General features: G+C 41.5%; 1 protein-coding gene across 1 annotated transcript in view; it reads right to left on the bottom strand.

Annotated features, from left to right (window-relative positions):
- Positions 1-6,199: 6,199 nt before the first annotated feature.
- furinb (furin (paired basic amino acid cleaving enzyme) b) overlaps positions 6,200-21,584 on the bottom strand; it is a 132,679-nt gene continuing 117,294 nt past the window's right edge. Inside the window, exons 10-16 of the mRNA XM_033968134.2 lie at positions 19,812-19,912; positions 10,078-10,181; positions 9,580-9,697; positions 9,234-9,413; positions 8,735-8,862; positions 8,245-8,373; positions 6,200-7,791 (exon numbers count right to left, since the gene is read on the bottom strand). Coding sequence (XP_033824025.1) covers positions 7,115-7,791; positions 8,245-8,373; positions 8,735-8,862; positions 9,234-9,413; positions 9,580-9,697; positions 10,078-10,181; positions 19,812-19,912 — 1,437 coding nt within the window. The 3' untranslated portion in view covers positions 6,200-7,114. The remainder of the gene's footprint in view (positions 7,792-8,244; positions 8,374-8,734; positions 8,863-9,233; positions 9,414-9,579; positions 9,698-10,077; positions 10,182-19,811; positions 19,913-21,584) is intronic.

Genomic DNA, 21,584 nt, shown 5'->3' with positions numbered 1-21,584 from the left:
CAATAATTTAGTAGAGTTTATTTAATTGAAAGTTCTAAGAAGCCTGCAGACTTCATACCTGTAAACGGAGGGTAACTGCACACGGCAAGACCTGGAAGTGTGTGAAGTTAGATGGAGCGAGGCAAAGAGGGAGTGTCCTTTTATAGATGACACCTGCTGGCAGAAAGCAGCAGGCGCACACTGCTACACTTTGACTTAAGGTAAAGTCAAAATTAAACCTTTATTCTGTTCAAAGTCGGTAATGTCTGGATTATGAAGGTAAAGAGTCAAAAGTCTCCCCTGGAGAGAAGAGAGCCATATAAAAGCAGACAGTGCTCAAAGAGCCACCGGACAAACCTAATCCTTTTCTACACACTTGATCATGCCCTTAAGCCATTCACACATTGTTACTTGAAAAAAAAAAACATCATCCCTTTCTCTGCTCATAGAAGTAGTGTAAATTCTTCGGCGGTTTTATAGCCCATTGCTCTAGTTATAAAACATGGATTTGAGTAATGATTTCTTTAGATTTTTGGCTCAACACCAGCCCATTCTGTGAGAGACTTTGGAAAGAGCTAAAAGATCTGCAGTCGACTTTGGATAATGAGGTGATCTGAAATAGTAAAATACATGAATGAAAGCTAAAGACGAGACACTGCTGCGACTGAACGGCAAACACTGAAACTGGAAGTAAAATTAAATACTATATAGAAGATGCAGAAGATGTGGGGATCAAAAGATTCACAAAAAGTCTATCAAAATATTGAAGCTACGTGTAAATCTGTGTGCTGTGGTATGTTTTGGGGGAAATGCCGTTTCAAAAGTTGTTTCTAAAGCTGGTCACATCCGATCGGGCTGGTGATCAATAATGAAAGAACAGTGCGATGTAGAGGCTCAGGTCTGGATTACTGGATGAGGTGTTCAGAGGATGTGTCCTTGGTAATAATAAACAAGAGGCTGAGAAAGAACAGTTCAAACAGGTTCATCTCTCCTCTCGCTACAGCAGAACAGTCACGAATAACAAAAAGTTTCGCAATTTTAAAGGTACACTGTGCAACTTTTCGGTCTGCCACTGATTTTCTCCATAAAGACGTCGCTTTGCCACAGATGTTTCGCAGTATGTCAATAAACTTACTCTAAATTTATCTTGCATTTACTCAGTCAGATTTATGGCAGACCTATTCAGCAAAATTAACTTTTCAGAGCTTTTAACCTTCTCATTTACCCTGTTGAAGTTGTTTTTGAAGTGATTCGTACATGTTTGAACAATCTTTAATCAATCCGAGTTTTCAATCCGAGTTTTCTAACGCAGAAGTCTGTGTAGATTATAACTATATAGCAGAAACAAGCACAATTTCACATTTTCTTTCTTTAAACGTGCACTATGCAACTCTTCACTGTGTAAATGTCACATGCTATCGACAGTTATTGCTTAATCTGAAATGTTTCACACTGAGGCATTAAAACTTTCTATCCCAACGGACACAAAGTTCAAGATATTGCAGTATAATAGTCGTCTGGGGAGCGTTACAGGCAAAACCAATGGTAAGTGGTCACATTTCCACCTTCAAGCCACTCAAAACACTTCACATCAAGGAACCAGTCTCTTATTCACACATCGTTGTACACAAACACTGGGGGTGAGCTGGGTTAAGTGTCTTGCCCAAGGACACAACAACAGCATTCATCTAAAGGAGCTGGAATCGCAGCGCCAACCTGTGGGTCAGTGGATCTGGTCGCTCAACCGATCGTGTTTATATCAGGAGCGGGATTTGAACCGCCAATATTCAGATCCCGACTAGTTAATATCGCCATGGAAACACACACGCACACGCTGACCGGCTCCCGCAGCCAGGAGAACTCTGATACACTGTGGGCCATTAAACGTCTGCACATCAGATTTGTAGCTGCTATTTGTTTGTGCGGTGACCACAGGACACCGGCAGTATTTTCTGTCAACAGCAGACGATATAGTGTCGTTCTAAGTAGTGAAGGTGCTGTCAGCGATGATAAAACAACAACAAAAGCAGATGTGTGAGATATTACATGTTCCTTTTCCTCATTTTAATTAGAGCTTTTATTAAACGCCAAAGGACTTGAGGCGGGAGGATGGTGATTTAAACAACTGGCTCGTGAGTGGACTTGGATAATGTAAGTTTAGATTTGAGATTTGAAGAGTTCATTTGCAAAAACAGATAAAGTTCCATTTTAAAAAGTCACCGGAGGCTTGCAGTTTAGTTTTTTGTACAGAAAATGTTTTTTACTGCTATCAAACTATTATAACATCCCTCCTTAAAATCTACTTGATATTATAGTCATTGATAATAACTAGAAGACTTTTTGGCAATTTTTCAAAACAGATATATCTGGGTTTGTAGTTGAACTCTTCATTTGCACTTTGTACACAGCAGTGAAATGTGTACAGAAGTGAGACATACACAGAAGTGAGACATACACAGCAGTGAGACATGTGGTGTGTGCATTTGGGCATAAAACAAAGAGCGATTTGAATTAATAGGGTAAAAGCCAGAACAATAAAGAAGAAATGTAGCTAAAAATAAACCTACAGCAGGAGATGATTAATTCTTGTGCTATTTGTAAACTGCGTTGAGCTGCACGACCTTTTGGGAGTGTTAACATCAGAGAGAAGAATGAAACATGAACTGAACAAGAATCGATGCAGTCTACTGGGTTAAATGATGAGGGTGTGTGGATCATAGTTTTTTAAAAAACCTTTGCACCATTTCAGTTTGGACTTTGGATGGATTCATTAATTGTCCCCTTGTGGATTTTCAGTAGGACTGGAAACTTAAGATAGGACTAATGAAGCCAGTGTTATTCTCAGGAGTAAATGGCTTTGAAATGGCTTCAAAAGCATCAATTTTCACCAAGTGAAAGTTGTAAATCAACACTTCTAAATGTGTAAAACGAGTGGCTGCTCCGCTGGATGGAAATTGAGTTTAAAAAGGAAGCAGAAGCTCTTTCCCTGCACCTAGTTTAAACAATTAGGCCCACACATAATGACTGGATGTACTACTGTACAGCACAGAGTCCTCTGTGAGCAGTGTACAGCAGCATTATGATGCTCCTGTAGTGATAAGTCCATTATCTCCTAATTACACATCAGCTTTGTTAGGGGACAAGACGAGCAGTCATTATCTAAGCTAACAATAGACACATCCACAGTGAAAATGTGCAGCCTGTGCTGTTCACAGGATTCTCCTGAAAATGTCTTATTAATAGAGAAATTGCATTTCTTGGCTGCCAGCTCCACACTGCCAGCTCAGTCCTTGTTATCTTGGCCTATATCAGAAGTATAATACTCTCTGCAACGGAAGCATCGCTGGAATGGACGATACCATCACAATGTTTGAGGATTCATGGCTCCATGTCCTAGGTCCTGTACTTCTCCTGCATTAGAACTCCAGCCTCTTATTAAAACTCTCGGGCTACTTCAGTGTCTTTTACAACACTTGTTTTTGTGAACAATAAAATATACAAGAATAAACTTTAAAAATCTACCCCAGACAGCCCGTCTGTAACCAGCCCTCCTCTGTCATCGCACTCCCACGTGTCCAAACAAAGCTGAGGTCCTGAACTGTAGCCTGACTCACACCAGACTCACACAGACTCACACCAGACTCACACCAGACTCACACCAGACTCACACCAGACTCATGTGTGTCACTCTGAAATGAGCTCTACACATATCAGTCTGGGATGGCTCTCGCTGAAAGTGATCAGAAAATGTGGAATATCATGATTATTTGAATGTGATTGGTCGAAGCGTCACAGCAGCGGAACAAGATGAAAATTCAAACCTTCGTTACATCCAGTTGAGAGAAAAGCACAAATGTCTTCCCTGTAAAGAAATGCTCAAAGCTCTGACCTTCTGCACATTTTTCACAAACAAAATAATCCGTATTGATGTTAAAATAAGTTCATCTGTCGGCGTTGCCATGTTTGTTTTGGCTCACTTGGGCGCTTTGCCTTTGGCTTCCACCCGATTAACCTCGAGTCTCTCAAGATGGATTCTTGTGAGTTTGTGAACTCACAAATATCCCAAGAATCCATTTTGCTGTGCAAGGTTACCTGAACTGGGGCTGTTTTGGGAAATTGAAGAGAGTGATGGAGAGGGGGGTTTGACTGAAGAGGGCATTCGACTTCCAGGCCTGTTATTGATGGTCTGATGCTCTGAATTATTCTTTAATCTATAGTTTGTCTGACCATGTGGGTGTCCAAGATAAAAGATTGACTAGTGTTAACATCTCGACTGCACCATACGCTTTGTTTGCCTCTGGGTTCTTCAGTGACCCTCTGTTCATCTGGACAGGTGTTGAGCAGAAAATCTAACCGTTATCTTTTGGACTACAACCATAAGCAGCACTCCAGCCCCATTTCAGCATGACCAACTGACAAATCAATGTCCTGCAATGCCCTCTCATTGAAAACTGGTACACAGAAGTAAACTGCAGCATTTCTTAAGTACCACTCACTCTTAGCCTGGTGAAGGAGAAAATTGCTGCATGTTACAGTGTGATTGGAAAATGTGAAATACAGCTGTAAGTGTGTGTTTGGTTTACAGCGCTCAACAACAAGCTGGGAGTGAGCAGAGCAGAGATCATTCAAGGAGGAGAGGGAACGGTATGACCAAAGGTTGTTAAAGCTAAAATACAATCCTGGACCTCTCCTGCCTACAAGAAGAGAATGCTTGTGAACACTTTCTATGTGTCCAAAGAAATATCGATTCTCTGAGTAATGTCAGCGAGGGGCAAGCCATCATAATCTTGGCACTATTCCTTAAAATGTCAGTTATTCCCCACACCATCCTTTACAACTTCATATAAGACATAGTGTTGAAAGAGGACAAGAAAGACAGCACAGTACAGATGAGTTATAGTCCCGATAGTTGAACTAAATCCAAATCTTCATCAAATGAATTCAGTTTTGTCCCAGTTGCTGCTGTGCGATTATTAAACTGACCTCAGTGATATCACAGAATACCGACAGGGAGGGCTTGTTATGCCATAGTACACACTGAGAATGATGATTTGTCCTTTACCTCCCCCTGGATAAACCCGCTGGAATACCTCTGAACTACAGAACATCCATGTACTTCACAGCCTGGGTTTGAGAAAGCAAAGTTTCACTGAACTTCAAATGTTTAAATGTTCTGAAGATAGAAGCAGTGTGCTGCTTCAGATACTTGAAGCTCAGAACTGAAGCAGTGTTTATATAAAACAGTGTGAGGTCGTTACATTAAAGGTACAGTATGTAACTTTCAGGAGGCAGCATGTCACATTCATGATTCCATGGAAACGGAAAGTTAAAACCACACTTTGGAACATGGAGATACATAAGTTGTATGTCACACTGTGGAAGACTGTAGCCAAAGGAACAACATCTCCATGGAAATGAGCAGGAGGAGGCCGTCCTACAGGTCAAGAAAGAGTCAGGTCTGTGGAGGTGCAAACCTGCTCAAACAAAGGATGCATGTTTCAATGCAATAAACACAAACAAAATGAAGTAACACAAGCAAAAACACCTATTGTAATACATAAAAATTTAAGTAAAAGTTGGAAATGGGGATCTTTGTGTCAGACTGATCCAATTGTGACATTTACTAATGTTAAATTAAAAATAATGGTGTTACTAGCTATAGAAGAGCAAACTAGACTACAGTACATGACAGTTAATTATTATGAGCCAAAGGGCGCGGTGATGCAGAGGAGGCGTGCGGAATGTGTGTAATGAGCATGTGGTGAAAAGTCCTGCCTTTTAAGAAGCTCAAACACTTTCACTTTAACACAAGGCCATTTATAATGCAAAACATGACACATCCACAGTGTGCACACTTCTCCCAGCAGGTCCAATTATAGAACCCACAATGAATGTACCTTCACCCCTGAACCAGCTACCTGCATCTAAGTCCTCGATTTTAATGATCAAACCACACTGTATTTTGTTGTCCCAGCCGCACACAAACAAACCTCTTCTATTTGTTTTCATTTAAACTCAAAACCAACTTTTCAGACGGATCTTTTGGTGTCAATGGCTGTTAAAATCGAGTACTCAGAGTGAATGAAACGTTTAACAATGATTTATGACAAAGTGACAAAGCATCTGCTCTCCTGAGAGCGAAGGAGTGGCAGCTGCTGGGGCCAAGATTTGTCAAACCCTAAAACTTTAAAAACCTGCAGTGAAGACAATACAGTCTGTGTGCAACAGCCGGTCTTCTTTTATTCCAGCATAAAACCCATGTCCCAATATTGACATATATGTCATCAGTTAAATAAAAAAGATACAAAAACAAACATACAAAAACGTCTCACCAATACTTCCTCATTTTTATTCACAACAACCATTGTGGCCTTTACATCAAGGCTTTAGACACTTTGTGTAGAAAGTCTACACAAGGCATAAATTAAACAGGGTAAATATATGCTGTCCCCTGATGAGGACATTCTGGAACAAAAGCCCCGGGATCAATAGCCACTTTCTGTGGGGAAAACTAAAGAGAGATAACTTTGTAAAGGTCAAGTTGTCTGAGTGCATTACAAATGTTATTGCAAATTGTGCCACTGTGATACAGGCCAAACTGTTTTGTGACTTGTTTCTGTTTCTGAAACTGTACTGGGGTCTACACACACGCTCTTTACCCAACAGCCAGGTGGATATTTTTAACCTCAATGTTCAATTTAAAGTTTTCCACATTTAATGAGTACTCTGTCACACTCACACTTCTTAACCCCAGAATGTGAGAATAAAACGGCCAATTAACAGGAGTAGTGCTTGTGTGGACAGTTGTTTGGGGTGAGGGCAGACTAATGCACTCTTCTGGATTAATGAACTGGGCAAAGTGTGGTTAGGCTGGTGGAGAGAGAATTTATGCCACACGGAGGCATAAACACTGTATACTGGAGATAAACACTGATGTTAAGCAAATAACAAAAGCATTAGATGTCAACAGACTGGCACAATAAAAATGGTCCTTCTGTGACAGATTCAATCAGGGAGCAGCAGGAAGTGGATCTTATTTGATTAGACTTTCTGAGTTGCCTCAGTCAGACATAAATGCTGATGAGGGGCTCTCAAAGGCTTAGCTCTGGACCTGTAACACCCTCCTCTCATCGACTTAAATGGAGCTCTGTGTCTTGATAAAGGCTGTCCGCTCGCTGTGGCTGTCCACCTCCTCGCTGTCTGATTCAGACTCGTAGGTGATCATGTCCTCATCGCCCCACACGGTGGGGATCCCCTTGTAGCAGATCTTAGCTTTCCTCTGGGATTGCTGGCTGCAGTGAAAGCCCAGGCGAATGCCCCTGCTGTGAGAGTACACAGAGGGCAGTGTGGTCCTCCAGCTCTGGGCGGGACGGCCCCAGCGCTTCTGCAGCAGCAAAAAGAGCCCAGCCAACACAATCAGGACCAAGGCACAGCTGAGCACAGCCAACACTGTGGGCAGAGGAGAGGAGGCTCTGTCTGCACTGTCAGAGTCTGAGGCAGGGCCCGCCCCCGTCTGCTCTGGCGCCTTGTCTCTCTGGACCCCCCCTGATGAGGGGGACTTGCGCTGCACCTGGTTCTGGTGCAGACAGGAGGTGAGCACCAGGTGGCTGTGAGGGGGGCAGGACAGACAGTCTGTGGGCCCAGGGCCGGAGCAGGTGAGGCAGGCTGCGTGACAGGGGAGACAGGCTTGTACGGAGGAAAGGTCCACCCAGTTCTCCAAAGACAGATTCAGCAGCTGGGGCCCCGAGGTGAAGCCCGGGGGACACAGCTTCACACATCCCTGCAGGAAGAGCGAGAAGCCCGGACTGCACTCTGGAACACACACGACTCAGAGTGAGGAAGGAGCATGGAGGAAAGTCTAAAGTCTATCCACTCATGTCTCTGAACACCTTTCAGTATTTCACATTCTGTGAGAGTGGGCAAAAAACACATGTACTCATATGGCTGTTACACTTATGTATTATAGTTCAGTGCATTTAATTAGTTAGTTATGGAGTCATCATGTGAGCAGATGTTGACAGTGTAGCACCTCTCCGGTTGGAGCAGAATGAGTGTACCCTTCTGGGCCTTCATATGTCTCATGCTCTAATATGGCATATGGGACCTTGCATATTCATGGTTCGTAAATAGATGCGGAAAAGCCTCGTGAATATGCAGTCTGCATTCTCTGCAAGGTAACAAGTTCAAACAGTAACTCTGTGACCTACAGCTGGTTGTGTAACAATGTCATTGAAAACATGTACATTTGTTCATATTTGTTCTCACCAATACAGATCTGCTGAGCATCAAAAGTCTTGCAGCTGTTGTTGGAGGGCCGGGGGAAATCCGATGAAGCTGGGTTGACAACACTAGGCCCAGTTCCCCATAAGATGAGAGTGAACTGACTCAAAACACCTGAGAATAAGAAAAAGAGAGCGAGAGAAAAATGTCAATTTAGCGCTTCTTTACACAGCCGTGGTGAAGAAAGTGATGCTGTGTGGAGGTGGGCTGAACAGAGAGAGCAGTGAGGGCTGAAATAGTCCCTGGTTGCTCAGACTGAACACACAATACTACACAACACTGTACTGCATACTGATCGGATGAAAAAAAGCTGTCAAAGTAATATTAGTATACATTAAAAATGTATGTAAAGAGTTAATACTTGTTTAGGCTTGAAATCATATACAATCATCACACATCATTATAAACAACTTAATGTATTTACTGAAATGTAACTGAATCTATGACGAGCTGAATTAACCATAGTGAGAGTTACCATAGTCACGACTATTAGCCGCCATGTTCTCAATCTCGAGGGTCCACTCTCCCTGTGGGTCCTCGTCCCAGGAGTGTGTGGACATAAAGGCCCAGTCATTGAAACCCTCAGAAGAAAAGTCATTAGGCCTGAAGAGAGAGCAAGGCATGATGGGTAAAACTGATTCTTTTGATATCAAAGCAGAAAATCACAATTCTTTTTCAGAAGAAAAGACCGAATAAGCACTTTTGGGGGAGCATAAGGGACACCTTCAAATGAAAGAACAACTCTGCCATCTGGAAAACCTTTGAAAAATGCTCTGATTTCTTTTGGCAAAAAATGGTGTCATGCTGAAGGGAGCATGAAAGGGACTAATGTCTGGTTATATACATCTAAAAGAGGAATATAACTGTGTTTAACTATATTGATTCATATCCCAACAAACAAATACATAAACCAGACCTACAGGAAAAAGCTGTGGTTATAGTGGTCAGAGTTTGTCTCTAACACATCACAGTACCTGGGGAAGAGCAGGGTGGCCCGTGTGCCTAGGGGACTGAGCAGGTGAAGGGCCAGTTTGCCCCTCTGGTTGTGGGAAAGAGTGATGCGGGCCTGCACATGCTCCAGGGAGCTGACATATTCCAGCCGTCCCCAGCAGGCGTCCACGCTCCGGCTGATCACCAGTCTGTCCCCTATGTCCCTGCAGTTTGACAGCACACAGAGGAAACTGCGCTTAATGAACCAAAATGGACACAGGCTTTAGCTCGAAGGAGGATTCTGTGACATTTATCAGGATAAAACTTTATGTGTGTGTAATGAATAGGATTACCCACAATCCCACATGTCAGGAGCAGTGTGGCTCTAACCTGGGCTCTGTGAGCATGTTGATCACACACTCATGCTGAGGGCCCACTGCAGTCCAGTTCTGAGCCAAAGCCACCATCGCCCCAGCGTCCAGGAGACCGTAGCCATAGGAATGACTCACTGTGAGAGAAGAGAAGAAAATGAAGGGAAAATATATTTATTTATTTACTGACAGATCAAATATCTGTGTGCTCTACAGGTGCAAACGCTGATTGTGATGAAAAAACGAGCAAAAAAACTAAAACAAAGTAGCAGCTAAATGCAAATACAACTGATCAAAGAAACTAATGGCAAAATAAAATCCAATACAGCAGAAAGTAGTGAGTATTTTGAAGTTTGTCAGCTAAAACCAGTCACCATGGCGGGGAAAGTATAACTGAATACTTGAAATACATGGAACTAGCAATATTTCTTCTAACAATTTGTGACCTGGATAAGCCAAAATAGCTGTGTAACAAACTGCCAACATTTTATTACAGTATAGTACAGTGCTTGTTTACCTCTGCGTCCCACTCCGTTGGTCCTCCAGTCTCCTGTGCTCAGATGCCTGGGCATGGATGTTCTCACCACCAGATGCTGCATATCCCTCCAGGTCAGGTTCATACTGCAGCAGAGACAAAGCAGGAAGAACAACATTGATTTTCTAACCGCAGAGAGAAGAGAGTTCAATTATGAGCATTATGAACTGTTGCTGACATCCGCAGTTGAACGATATGGATGTGGAAAATATGAGGCGCACTGGAGTATTAAAGGTCAAAGGCATAAGTTATAATGGAGGTAGATGTAGAGAATTAGAGATCGACCGATATGGGTTTTTTCAAGGCTGATGCTGATATAGATTGTTTAGAATAAGGAGAAACCTATGACCGATAAGCTCTGACGATATTTTTGGGTTGATATTGAGCCGATTTTGACTATTTCCCCAAAATTATGTCATTTAAATGAACTACAAGCTGCACCCAAGCCTCTTTTTACCACAAAACAATACAAGAACTGTGTCCATTTTGTGAAGATATCTCTTTGTAATAAACAGTTACAAGTAAATATAAAGTTTTGTGTGCATATTTTAGGCAGAAGAACAAGTTATTGGTATAAAGCCAATAGCCGATGCGCTAAAAAGTCCAAATATTGGCCGATCTCTACAGAGAATATGGCTCTAAGCTATAAGTTCGTGTCATGTGGTGTAGGAAGGGCTAAAAATATCTGAGAAGTCCTGCTAAATTATGACTCATATTCATAAAGGCTGGTTTAAAAATATATCGAACTAACTATCTTGAGTATAAAGATGTACCATTCTGTCTATGTAAAAAAAAAAAAAAAAAGTAAACAACAGGTAACTAGGGCTGAATGGGAAAAAAATGCTGTTTTTCTGACAAATATTCTGATTAGATTTGCAATTTATGTTTTAATAAATGGATTCTGTTCAAAGCTCACATTTTCAACATGTCTGTCCAGGAGAATTAACAATGAGAGTGAAAATCTGCAAATTAACTGACAAACTAATATAAAATCACATTGAAGAACATGCTGGTACAGGTCTAAACTACAGGGTTAGTCGATTTTCATGCAGAAAAATCAGGATATATTGTTTGTGGAGGAAACTGTGGTATTCCGCCTCGTCCACTTTTACCTCTAAATGCTCCAAACTGTGATTTCTTTGTGGTGCCACTTCCACTTTTCAAGCGAGAAAGAAAGTTTTACCTCGAATATCTGACATAAAGTAGGTCGATTTGTGTAAAATGCTAAATGTTCATGTGACCAACAAGCCAACACTGCACCGATTCTCTGGAGGCTTTAAAACCGTAATACAACCCGAATGACGACAGCGGCACCCACGAAACTTCAAGAACATGGTGAGGAATCCTGAAGATCATCATGTCAATTCAAACAGCGATTTAGTTCAATTGTGATTAACCTCGCAGACTGTGTACTACATTTAACAGCCTGCGAGTAATTTACACGTGTTTACTATTAATTATAAAAACAAACAATTCATAATTATCCGGCAGCAATAACTACATTCACACATAGACGATATACAAGCGCTACAAAGCCTTTTTATGCTCTTCTGTACACTCAATCTGGCCTTTTCAAATCAAAGAAAGAGATAAACAAAACATTGGATCAATACGGTGTAACGAATACTTTTAAATGAACGCTAAGTTTAATACAGGGACGTCAAACACATTTACAGCGAGGGCCACATTAACAAAATGGTTGCTCTCAAAGGGCCAGATGTAAAATAAATCTAACACATTTTTTAACTTGTTCATTAACTGTTTCTGTATTTATTACTTATTCAAGTTACAAATATGGTATATGCATTTGCCTAGATGTAAAAATATGGCTGTGTAACTGTGCATCTATTGATAAACTGAGATTTTAAGACATAATACCTTAATTTACCCTGTCGAGGGCCGCAGAAAATGATGCGGAGGGCCACATTTGGCTCGTGGGCCTCGAGTTTGACACATGGTGGTTTAGTATTTCACATCTTAAAATCCTTTGGTTTAAGTTTAGGCTCCATTTTATACTGGTAAATATATTAACTTTCTTCTTTTAAAGCCTTGGTTGGCTTTAAAAGTACTCAGCAGTATTTTCAAGTCAATTATAAGATTTATTGAGAGCCAGAGCAACGCAGCGAGGACAGGAGTTATGTGCTGATGCTTTTTGGTGCTGGTTAGGGAGTCGTGAAGCGGAGTTTTGCACCAACTGGAGATAGGTGATGGATTTCTGGCTTAAACCTGCATAAAGGGCATTACAGTAATCCAAAAGGATGAGTACCAGGGTGTGAACGACTCTCTCTTTAAACCTGCACGAGAGACAGTTTTTAATTTTAGCTTAAACGTATTTGATTGTACAGTCTTATAAACATATATGCATTACGGGGGAAGTAACATCGTGTGGGCGTAGAGAGTTTATTAAATAGATTTATCACGATCTAAAACGCTACAGATAAAAACTACCCGGCTCTTTGTTCACAGTACACATAGAAAAATTGCTCCAGCTGCTTTGTGAACCATCACCTCCACAGCTCAGCCCCAATCACCAGCTCATGTGAGATTAATGGACCTGTCCCCCAGTGTGACTTCAGCAAAGAGAATATCAAAAATAAAACATCCCTCCAGGAAATCCGGAGTGTTCTGCCTATTAAATGATTCCATCTGTGTGAACTCTGCTGTGGTCCCAGACAGATAAACTAACTGCTGTGTTATTACCGCTGCCTGTCAGGAGGGACATCCGCGGATTGGTTTGGGGGGGAAAAAGTCAGATAGTCAGAAATGTGTAAAGTTCCCGCTTGGTTGGTCAACTAAAAAATTCTACAAGCGCAGAGTAAATGAAAAAAACGAAGGATGTGACAGCACTAGACACTTGCAAAAGTCAGGAACAACCCAGACAGTGGTTACTCTTACGTTAAACGATACTGTAGAGCGACTGAGAGCTTAGTGAATTTGTTGGCGCTCGTTTAAACAATTTACAATCGCACAGATTTTTTGAAGCGGAGGAAAAGTCAAGGGAGCGTTTAAAGTGCATCTGACAGGCTGTTCATTAATTCTGACTTTGTTTGGTGGGAATAGCACCTGCGATCAGTCAAGAGGCAGATCGAGTAGACAAATGCAGTGATAATTTACACGCCACAAACACATTTTTCTGTCAGTTTAACGTACCGTGTTTTCTGGACTCTACGTCGCTCTGGAGTATAAGTCGCACCAGCAAAAAAAAAGCATAATAATGAAGAAAAAAAACATATATAAGTTGCATTTTTGGGGAAATTTATTTTACAAAATTCGAGATCAAAAACAGACATTTCATCTTTTTATAATAAAATAGAGAAAACCAGGCTGATTAGCATTACAGTACGCTAACGTAACACATTGACAATGCACTGTACGGTTTGTTAACGCAACGTATTAACAGTTAATCAGATAACAAAAGCATAAAAAAACAAGCTAACAAGTTTACTCTGGATCTCACTCCAAATCACTAAATCTATTGAATTCTTCATCCTCAGTGTTGCTTCTGAACAACTCCACCAACTCCGGAGGTAGATGAAGCACCGTTTCCTCTAAAATTAGACATTTTAATCATTTCACATATAAGTCGCGTCTGAGTATAAGTCGCATCCCAGGACAAACTATGAAAAATGTCCTGACACTTATAGTCCGGAAAATACAATATTATTCAAGAAAATAAAGGTGGTGTCATAGATTTGAACTTGTTAAATAATAATGACTATTGGAAAAGATTGGAAAAATTCATTCTGTCAGCTGCACAAAAGTTTTAGAGAGAAGATGTTTCGTCGTTCATCTTCAGTTCTGGTCAGATTACTGCTGGACACTGCCTTATATCAAACTGAAGGGAGGAGACTAACACACCTACGTATTTGTTTACAGTCTCTCCTTGTTGGTCTCGGTCTAATGAACTACACTAAGAGCCTGAGTCATATTTTGCATAATTGTTCAAGCCCCTAATGGAGCTCTCACCTCTATTTGCAAACTGACTAACCCTATTGTTTTCCTTGTTTTAATTTACTTCTGAGGGAGGAGCTATGAACAGGAGACAAATGATAAGAACTACTGTGTAAATTAGATAAGCTTTGGCAGTCGTGTGACACAGATTTAATTTTTAACCATCAAAGGCTGAAACTGGAGACAATTTCAGTGTAGTTAGCCCCTCCCGTCAGACAGATATAAGGCAGCGTCCAACAGTAATCTGACCAGAAATGAAGAAGAGGCTTAGACGAGCAGCGAAACGTCTTAATTTCTACAACGATTTGTCCAGTTGACAGATTTAAATTTCGTTTTTTGCTCTGGATCAGACCTGGACGACTGAAGAAATACACAAACATTTCTACGACCTGTGGCTCATGTCCAACCAGGAAGTAAACTCATCACATTAAACGTTTTTTTTAAGTATATTTACATCTTTATCTTTAATATATTTCTGTTAAGTAGTCCGACCCGTCATATGCAGTTCGAGCTCATGCCCTTAGCTCCTGATCTTCGCTCTATGGCACAAATATAACAACAGTTCCAGTTCACACATCCATGACGTAACTTCCAGCGTGTAACGAATCCTTGTACAGTGCTTTCAGGTCCTGCTTGTGTCTGTGTGTTCTGAAGATGCTGATTTGTTTCTCTAATTACCTGATTATCAAAAGCCTCATTTGCCGAGGAGAGAGTTTCAAGGCCGGGACCGAGGCCAGCGTGAGTCCCAGATGTGAGTACGAGCTGTGCACACATCTCCAAACACATCCCATAAGAGCACAGCCAGCCGTTTGCAATTAGATTTACAGTTAAATTAAGAATAATCATAAACGCTGTTGACTATAACTCCACAACGGCACGCTCATTTATCACATTATGAAAAAACTGAGACGGCACAATCCCCGTGGACTCGCCGAGACAGTGTGAACAAACTTTTAAATTATAGGAATTTTGGAGAAAAGTCAAAGCATTTATTCATCTTTTATAGAGCTGTTAAAAGGTTATGTATTATTTATGTTTTTTTGAAGTACTCTGAACACCTTAGTCTTGTTACTTCCTGCGATGTGTAATTCAGAATAATGTACCTGTCCTGAATATGCCCCTGGGTCCCGGTATCACGCTAAAAACAGTGGCAGTTACATTACGGAGGCAATTTGAAGTGTAATCCAAAAACACAGGGGACCACCGTGAATTACAATGTGCACCAGAGAGTGACTAGGGCTTTCAGTTCAGCAGAGCGAGGCTGAACTCCAGGCATGTAAACATTTTCATAACGGCTAAATGGCGAAAAGGCGGCTTAGCGGAGCACGACTCGTTTAAATGTGCAGCTAATATTGACAATGAATATCTCGTTTCTCTCTTAATCTCTTTTTGTAACACTTTATTATAAATGCCATGGTAGAAATTCAACCTGGAAAGACTCAGGCGGGGACGAAAGAAAAGTATTAGTAGGTTTTTTTTTGGAAAGAGTTGTCGTTTTAGCACTCAGATCTCGGTAGAAGTTAGAGACGTCTTAGCTCTGGGGTGAGTGAAGGTGACGATGACGCGGAGCTGAGGAGGCGCCGAGGAGGTGGTAGACGCGGCGCGAACTGCGTAAAAGCGGCTGTGTGTCTGCGATGAGGGTTGGAAGGGCTGGTTGGAAGAAAAGGAGGTTCGGCGAGGAGTTGGAGGAGTAATCGGAGCGAGCGTTGAAGGCTAAGGAGCAGGGCTAGGAGTGGAGTTAGATGTTCCAGGTTGAATTCACGCTAGCTCCATTTTCTTTTCGCATTTGAATCCAGTTGTCCCTCACTGTAACATGGTTCACGTTTCGCGGTCTACAGGGCGTGAACGTGGATTGTGCGTCCTCACTAAGGGACTGTAGACCATCATCCATCAGTCTCCTCCGCGCCGTGTCTCCTGTCCAGTTCAAAATGTCTTCAGTTTGACAAATTCACATAAATGTTCGATCGCAGTGTGACTCTGAAGTGCTGAAACCTTTGTGACGGTGAGCCCAGGCAAGTGACGAGTCCTTTTTCACGCAGTAACAAGCCCATTTAATGCCAACAAGGGCTGGTTTGACAATTTTCAGAAACGCTTTGGACTCAAAAGTGTTTCTGTGCACGGAGAGGCGCCTCTGCAGATACCGCTGGAGCAGAGGCACGTGAACAAAAAAAACGTTTTTAAAATGTGGATGAACTTTGAGAGTGTTTAAACAAGACAGAAACGTGAGAAAATGTTAATACCTGTGTGAGAAAAGTGTATAAAGTGTGTGGTGAGGGGTTTTACAGACTTAAAACATATAAAACAAAGCTGGATTTCACCTATTGCGGGTTATTTTTAGAATATAACCCCCGCAATAAATGAGGGACAACTGTATCATCACAATTTAAGGATATTAATAATCTGCACATTTTATCTTATCATAAAATATATCTTTCAGTTTATAATATTCCCGCAAAATAAATCCCAAGGCTGATTCATCTGGGTCACTCGCTGCTTGAGCTTACAGACACTGACATGTTTTTGTCAGTCAGTTCGCCCCTGAGCCAGAGCGACGCAGCGAGGCCTGTCATGAAGTGCCATATATATTCCTGAAATAAATATACACTGGTCCCTCGTTTATCGCAGGGGGTCACGTTCTAAAAATAACCCGCAATAGGCGAAATCCACGAAGTATCAGCTTTATTTTTCACAGTTATTCGATATGTTTTTGTCTGTAAAACCCCTCACCACACACTTTATACACTTTCCTCACACAGGCGTTAACATTCTCCATGGAAATTAGTTTTATTTAAGCCAAATTAACCACATTTCCACAGAAACAGGCCAAGTAACAGTCAGGTTTGTGGAGATGCGAGGCCACTCACTGTATAGACACGTGTTTTTGTTTTGTTTTTTTTTTACTTTTTTGTGCAGTAAAAGCGTCTGAAATGAAAAACATCTTTTTTTGTGTCTATTTTTGGCTTAAGAGTTACATAGTGGAGCTTTAAATACAATTAGCTCAGTTAGTTTAGCAGATTTAGCGTGTACAGTGGTCCCTCGTTTATCGCAGGGTTTACGTTCTAAAAATAACCCGCAATAAACTAAATCCGTGAAGTATCCTTTATTTTTCACAATTATTCTCTATATTTTTGGCTGTAAAACCCCTCACCACACACTTTATACACTTTTCTCACACGGGCGTTAACATTTTCTCACATTTCTCTCTCGTTTAAACTCTCTCAAAGTTCAAACCTTCGTAGGCGTCTTTGTCGGTGCAGAACGTTTCATCGACATTGTGGGTTTTGCCGGGGAGGAAACAAATTGCAAACAACCAGCGATGTTTACGTTTAGAGGGGGATTCAAACCGCAAACCTCCAGCTCAGTGGACAAACGCTCTACACCAACTGAGATCCTCGTCGCTTCCCGAATGAGTAATGAGTCCTAGAAGTTCATAATTCAACCTTCTGCAGCTCAATTCTCATCATAGAAAAGAGAAATAACCAAACTTTTCCCACTAGCGCGAAGAAAAAACGACTCGCCAAAAGTATAGTTCCATTTGTCATGTATTGAACCATAAGTCAATATAGTATTTTTATCGTGACAGGCCTAGGTCAACAGTTCAACAGTGTTTTCCTGCTCCGAACCAACGCAGAAAAGCAGATCAGGTGAGTTTAAATGGTAAATTAATACTAATAAACGTAATCCCTGCAGCAGATCCACTGGAGGAAAATGAAACGCACTTATAATCACATGAAGAAGCCATTGCGTAATCCATAACAAACGGCAACCATATCTGAAATATGTGACGCAACGACATCAGAGTTTCACACTTTAACTGAACTCTCCAACTGTGCAACATTAGTGCAACATACGACGACCGCTACGGGTTTGGCTAGTCTAGAATTAAGATTTGCCAGTAAAATAAAGGTCATTTTCAACTTAAAATACACTTCTGCGTTAAAATCAGGGGCGACGGTAGCTCAGTTTGGGACAGTTTTTGTCCACGGATCCACAGGTTGGCGGTAAAATAATTTAAATGTCCTAAAAGTCCCAGTCCCAGTCCCATAGAAAACTGTTAATCCTACAAATCTGGAGCTTAATTAAGATGATTCCACTGTAAGGAACACACATTTGAACATGGACTGTTACGTAAAAAAATGCAGATATTTTCAATGCTTTAGCAACAGTGAGCTACTCTGTGTTATGCATGAAAGTCTTGGTAATAATGTGTGCGGTTTAAAGAAGTCAGTGGGTACATTTATAAAAAAAATAAAATAAAACAACTAGAATAATGAGATAACCCAATAATAAACAGATTTTTGGTGTGTGTTTGCGTTCATAATCATCAGCTGATCATCAAAAGTGTGACTAAATTAGTGGATTTGTATAATGTACATTAAAATATCTCTGCTCCTGTGGCTCAGAGACTTTAAAGCAGCTCAGTGTCTCCAAGGACCAGCACCAAAGAACATGTCCCACATGAGCCACAAGAACCATCTCACATGAGGAAGAAACCAGGACTAAACCAGGACTAAACCAGGACTGAACCAGGACTGAACCAGGACTGAACCAGGACTAAACCAGGACTGAACCAGGGCTAAACCAGGACTGAACCAGGACTAAACCAGGACTGAACCAGGACTGAACCAGGGCTAAACCAGGACTAAACCAGGACGAAACCAGGACTAAAGCAGGACTGAACCAGGACTGAACCAGGACTAAACCAGGACTGAACCAGGGCTAAACCAGGACTAAACCAGGACAAAACCAGGACTAAAGCAGGACTGAACCAGGACTGAACCAGGACTGAACCAGGACTGAACCAGGACTGAACCAGGACTGAACCTGGACTAAACCAAGACTGAACCAGGACTGAACCAGGACTAAACCAGGACTAAACCTGGACTAAACCAGGATTAAACCAGGACGAAAACAGGACTAAAGCGGGTCTAAAGCGGGACTAAACCGGGACTAAACCGGGACTAAACCAGGACTAAACCCGGGCTAAACCAGGGCTAAACCAGGGCTAAACCAGGGGCAGACCAGGACTTAACCAGGACTTAACCAGGACTAAACCAGAACTAAACATGGGAAATCAGCGTTTCATTTTTTGCAGCTAAAACCTGGAACAGTCTTCCAGATGTCTTTCAAGATGTGAGACAGACCTCTGCTTACTTAAATCCAGGCTCAGACTGTTCTGTTTAGCTGTGCATATGAATGAAAGGTTTTTATTCTCAAAATTAAATATCTTAGGCGTATCATCACTGTGGACATGGCAGATGATGATGATATTTATAGACAATGCAGGATGCTGTCTGCTCAAGCTAATCCTCTTTTGTTCAAGTTTGGGTCATGTTCTGATGATGTAAAGTTGCTTATAATGAAGCTTTACAGGTGCGACTGAGGAGGCCACGATGGACGAGTGCGACTGAGATATCTGTCACTGCACAAATGAACACTCTGCAAGCTGTACTAAGAACTTGAATAAGTCAGAAAATGAAATAATAATGTCACTAACAAACATAAGATTCAGTACAATTCGTTGTCAGTCCAGGATGTGGAGACAATGGAGTGGCTCTTTTTAAAATGTAGATGTTACTGTTTGTATCGTCACTGTCCCTGTCTGTTTTTAAAAATGAACCATGAATCCGAAATAAAGATGAATTGAACTGAATATACAAATCGGATGCATCGTTTACGTGACATTTCTACAATCTGTTATCTGATTTCTGAAGTCAACAATCGGATTTTGCGGTGTGAATGTAAACGTAGCCGGCGTTACTCACTTCGCCTCCAGTGTCAGAGCGATGATCCCTGCGGCGAGCGGAGCCGAGGCCGACGTCCCCGTGTGAGACTCTGTACACTTCTGCCTCAGGTCTGTGGTCACCTAGGAAACCAGACAAAGCACACGGGAACACAGACTGTAAATTACACGGAAACGTCAGGTATGTGGACTGTGCCAAAGGGTCAGACAGTAAGAGGAGCGGCCTGTATGCTAACACAGCGAGAGCAGAAAGTAGCTAATGAATCGTCTGGGTCACGGCGAGACCGAGCCGCGGGGCAAAGGAGCAGACGAATCCTGATGTACATTTTTAAGTTAAATATTTGAAAGAAAGATGAGGCAGCCGGGGAAATTACATCGAAATTGAGGTGTCTTCTTTTTCAATTTGAGGAGGCGGAACAATTTCTACAAGACAAAATCTCAGGCACTCCGACTACTTAAAAGTCTTTTGTTATAAAGAAACGGGACTTGCAGCCAAAACGCGTACATTATATCATATTATAACATCGATTTTGGTACCACTTTGTTCATTCTAATTAAGGATATTAAAGTGTAGTTATTGCAAAGACTGAATTCTTAGTTAACAAATCGTTTATTAAGTATATGCATGAATTAATATTGTAACTTTTAATCCCAACTACTGACCAGTTCCTAAGCCTAAACCATTTTTCATAAACTATTTGATCTCGTCTCGTCGTCTCAGTAGCTAAGCGTGGCCGGGATGGGAGACCGCTGGAAAATCAGATGCCACAGTGAAGCGCCAGTGGCAATAAACTGTAGTTGTGTCCTTAGGCAAGGCACTTCACCCACTAAGCCCTCTCTGCTTGTGGATATCCAAAATGCACCTTCAGTAGATCTAAGAGAGCTAAAAAAAAAAACAGGACAACAGGGAATCTGAACCTAGAAGGAAACGTGCGACTATTCCTTACACAGCGGGTGTCGGAAAAACTTCAGAGAATCTTCAGATAGTTTGAAATTCCGGTTGATTTCAAACCTACAAACGCTTAAAGACAGAAACTGGTTCATCCAAAAGACAAAAACAAAGTGATATAGTCTACTCCATTCAGTGTAGTGAAGTGCAGTGAGCGTTACACTGGAGAAATTAAACAGCCACAACATAAGAGGATGCACCAACACCGGCGTGAGAGCAGCTCAGGACACCAGTCTGCTGTAAAACTACATCTCAAAGACACTAACCACTCCTTTGAAGACAGTGAAGTTCAGATCTGAGCAAGAGAAAAGAAATGGTTTGAGAGAGGAGTTAAAGAAGCTATTTTTGTTAGGAAAGACAATCCTCCTTTAAACAAGAACGGAGGCCTGAGACATAATTTATCTCTGATTTATAACTCCATCCTCAGACCCAAAGCAAACAAAGGAAACAAAGAAAACAAAAGAAGTGGCTTGGATGAGCAACGTCTTTACTCCTACAACTTTTTGTGCAGTTGACAGATTTAACTTCGGCTTTTACTATGGATCAGACCTGGACGGCTGAGGGATTACACAGGTATCTTACATGAATGTTGTGTGTGTGTGTGTGTGTGTGTGTGTGAGTGCTGGTGTTGGTCAAAGGGGCCTTGGACACAGATTGGCAGCCCCACTTCTGTCCGTTTGCTCCAGGGCAGCTGTGGCTACAATAGTATCTTATCACCACTGGTTTTGGTGTTGGTATGAATGAATAATGCAGAAAACTCTAAAGCGACTGTGAGTGTCTGGAAAAAACACTTTGTAAACCTAATGCATTTTTTATTAAACGTAATTAATGTGGTTAGTATAAAGT

Source organism: Periophthalmus magnuspinnatus, chromosome 6 (assembly GCF_009829125.3).
Source record: "Periophthalmus magnuspinnatus isolate fPerMag1 chromosome 6, fPerMag1.2.pri, whole genome shotgun sequence".
Taxonomy (NCBI): Eukaryota; Metazoa; Chordata; class Actinopteri; order Gobiiformes; family Gobiidae; genus Periophthalmus; species Periophthalmus magnuspinnatus.
The sequence above is the reverse complement of the archived record's forward strand: the minus strand, read 5'-3'. Positions and strand labels throughout refer to the sequence as shown.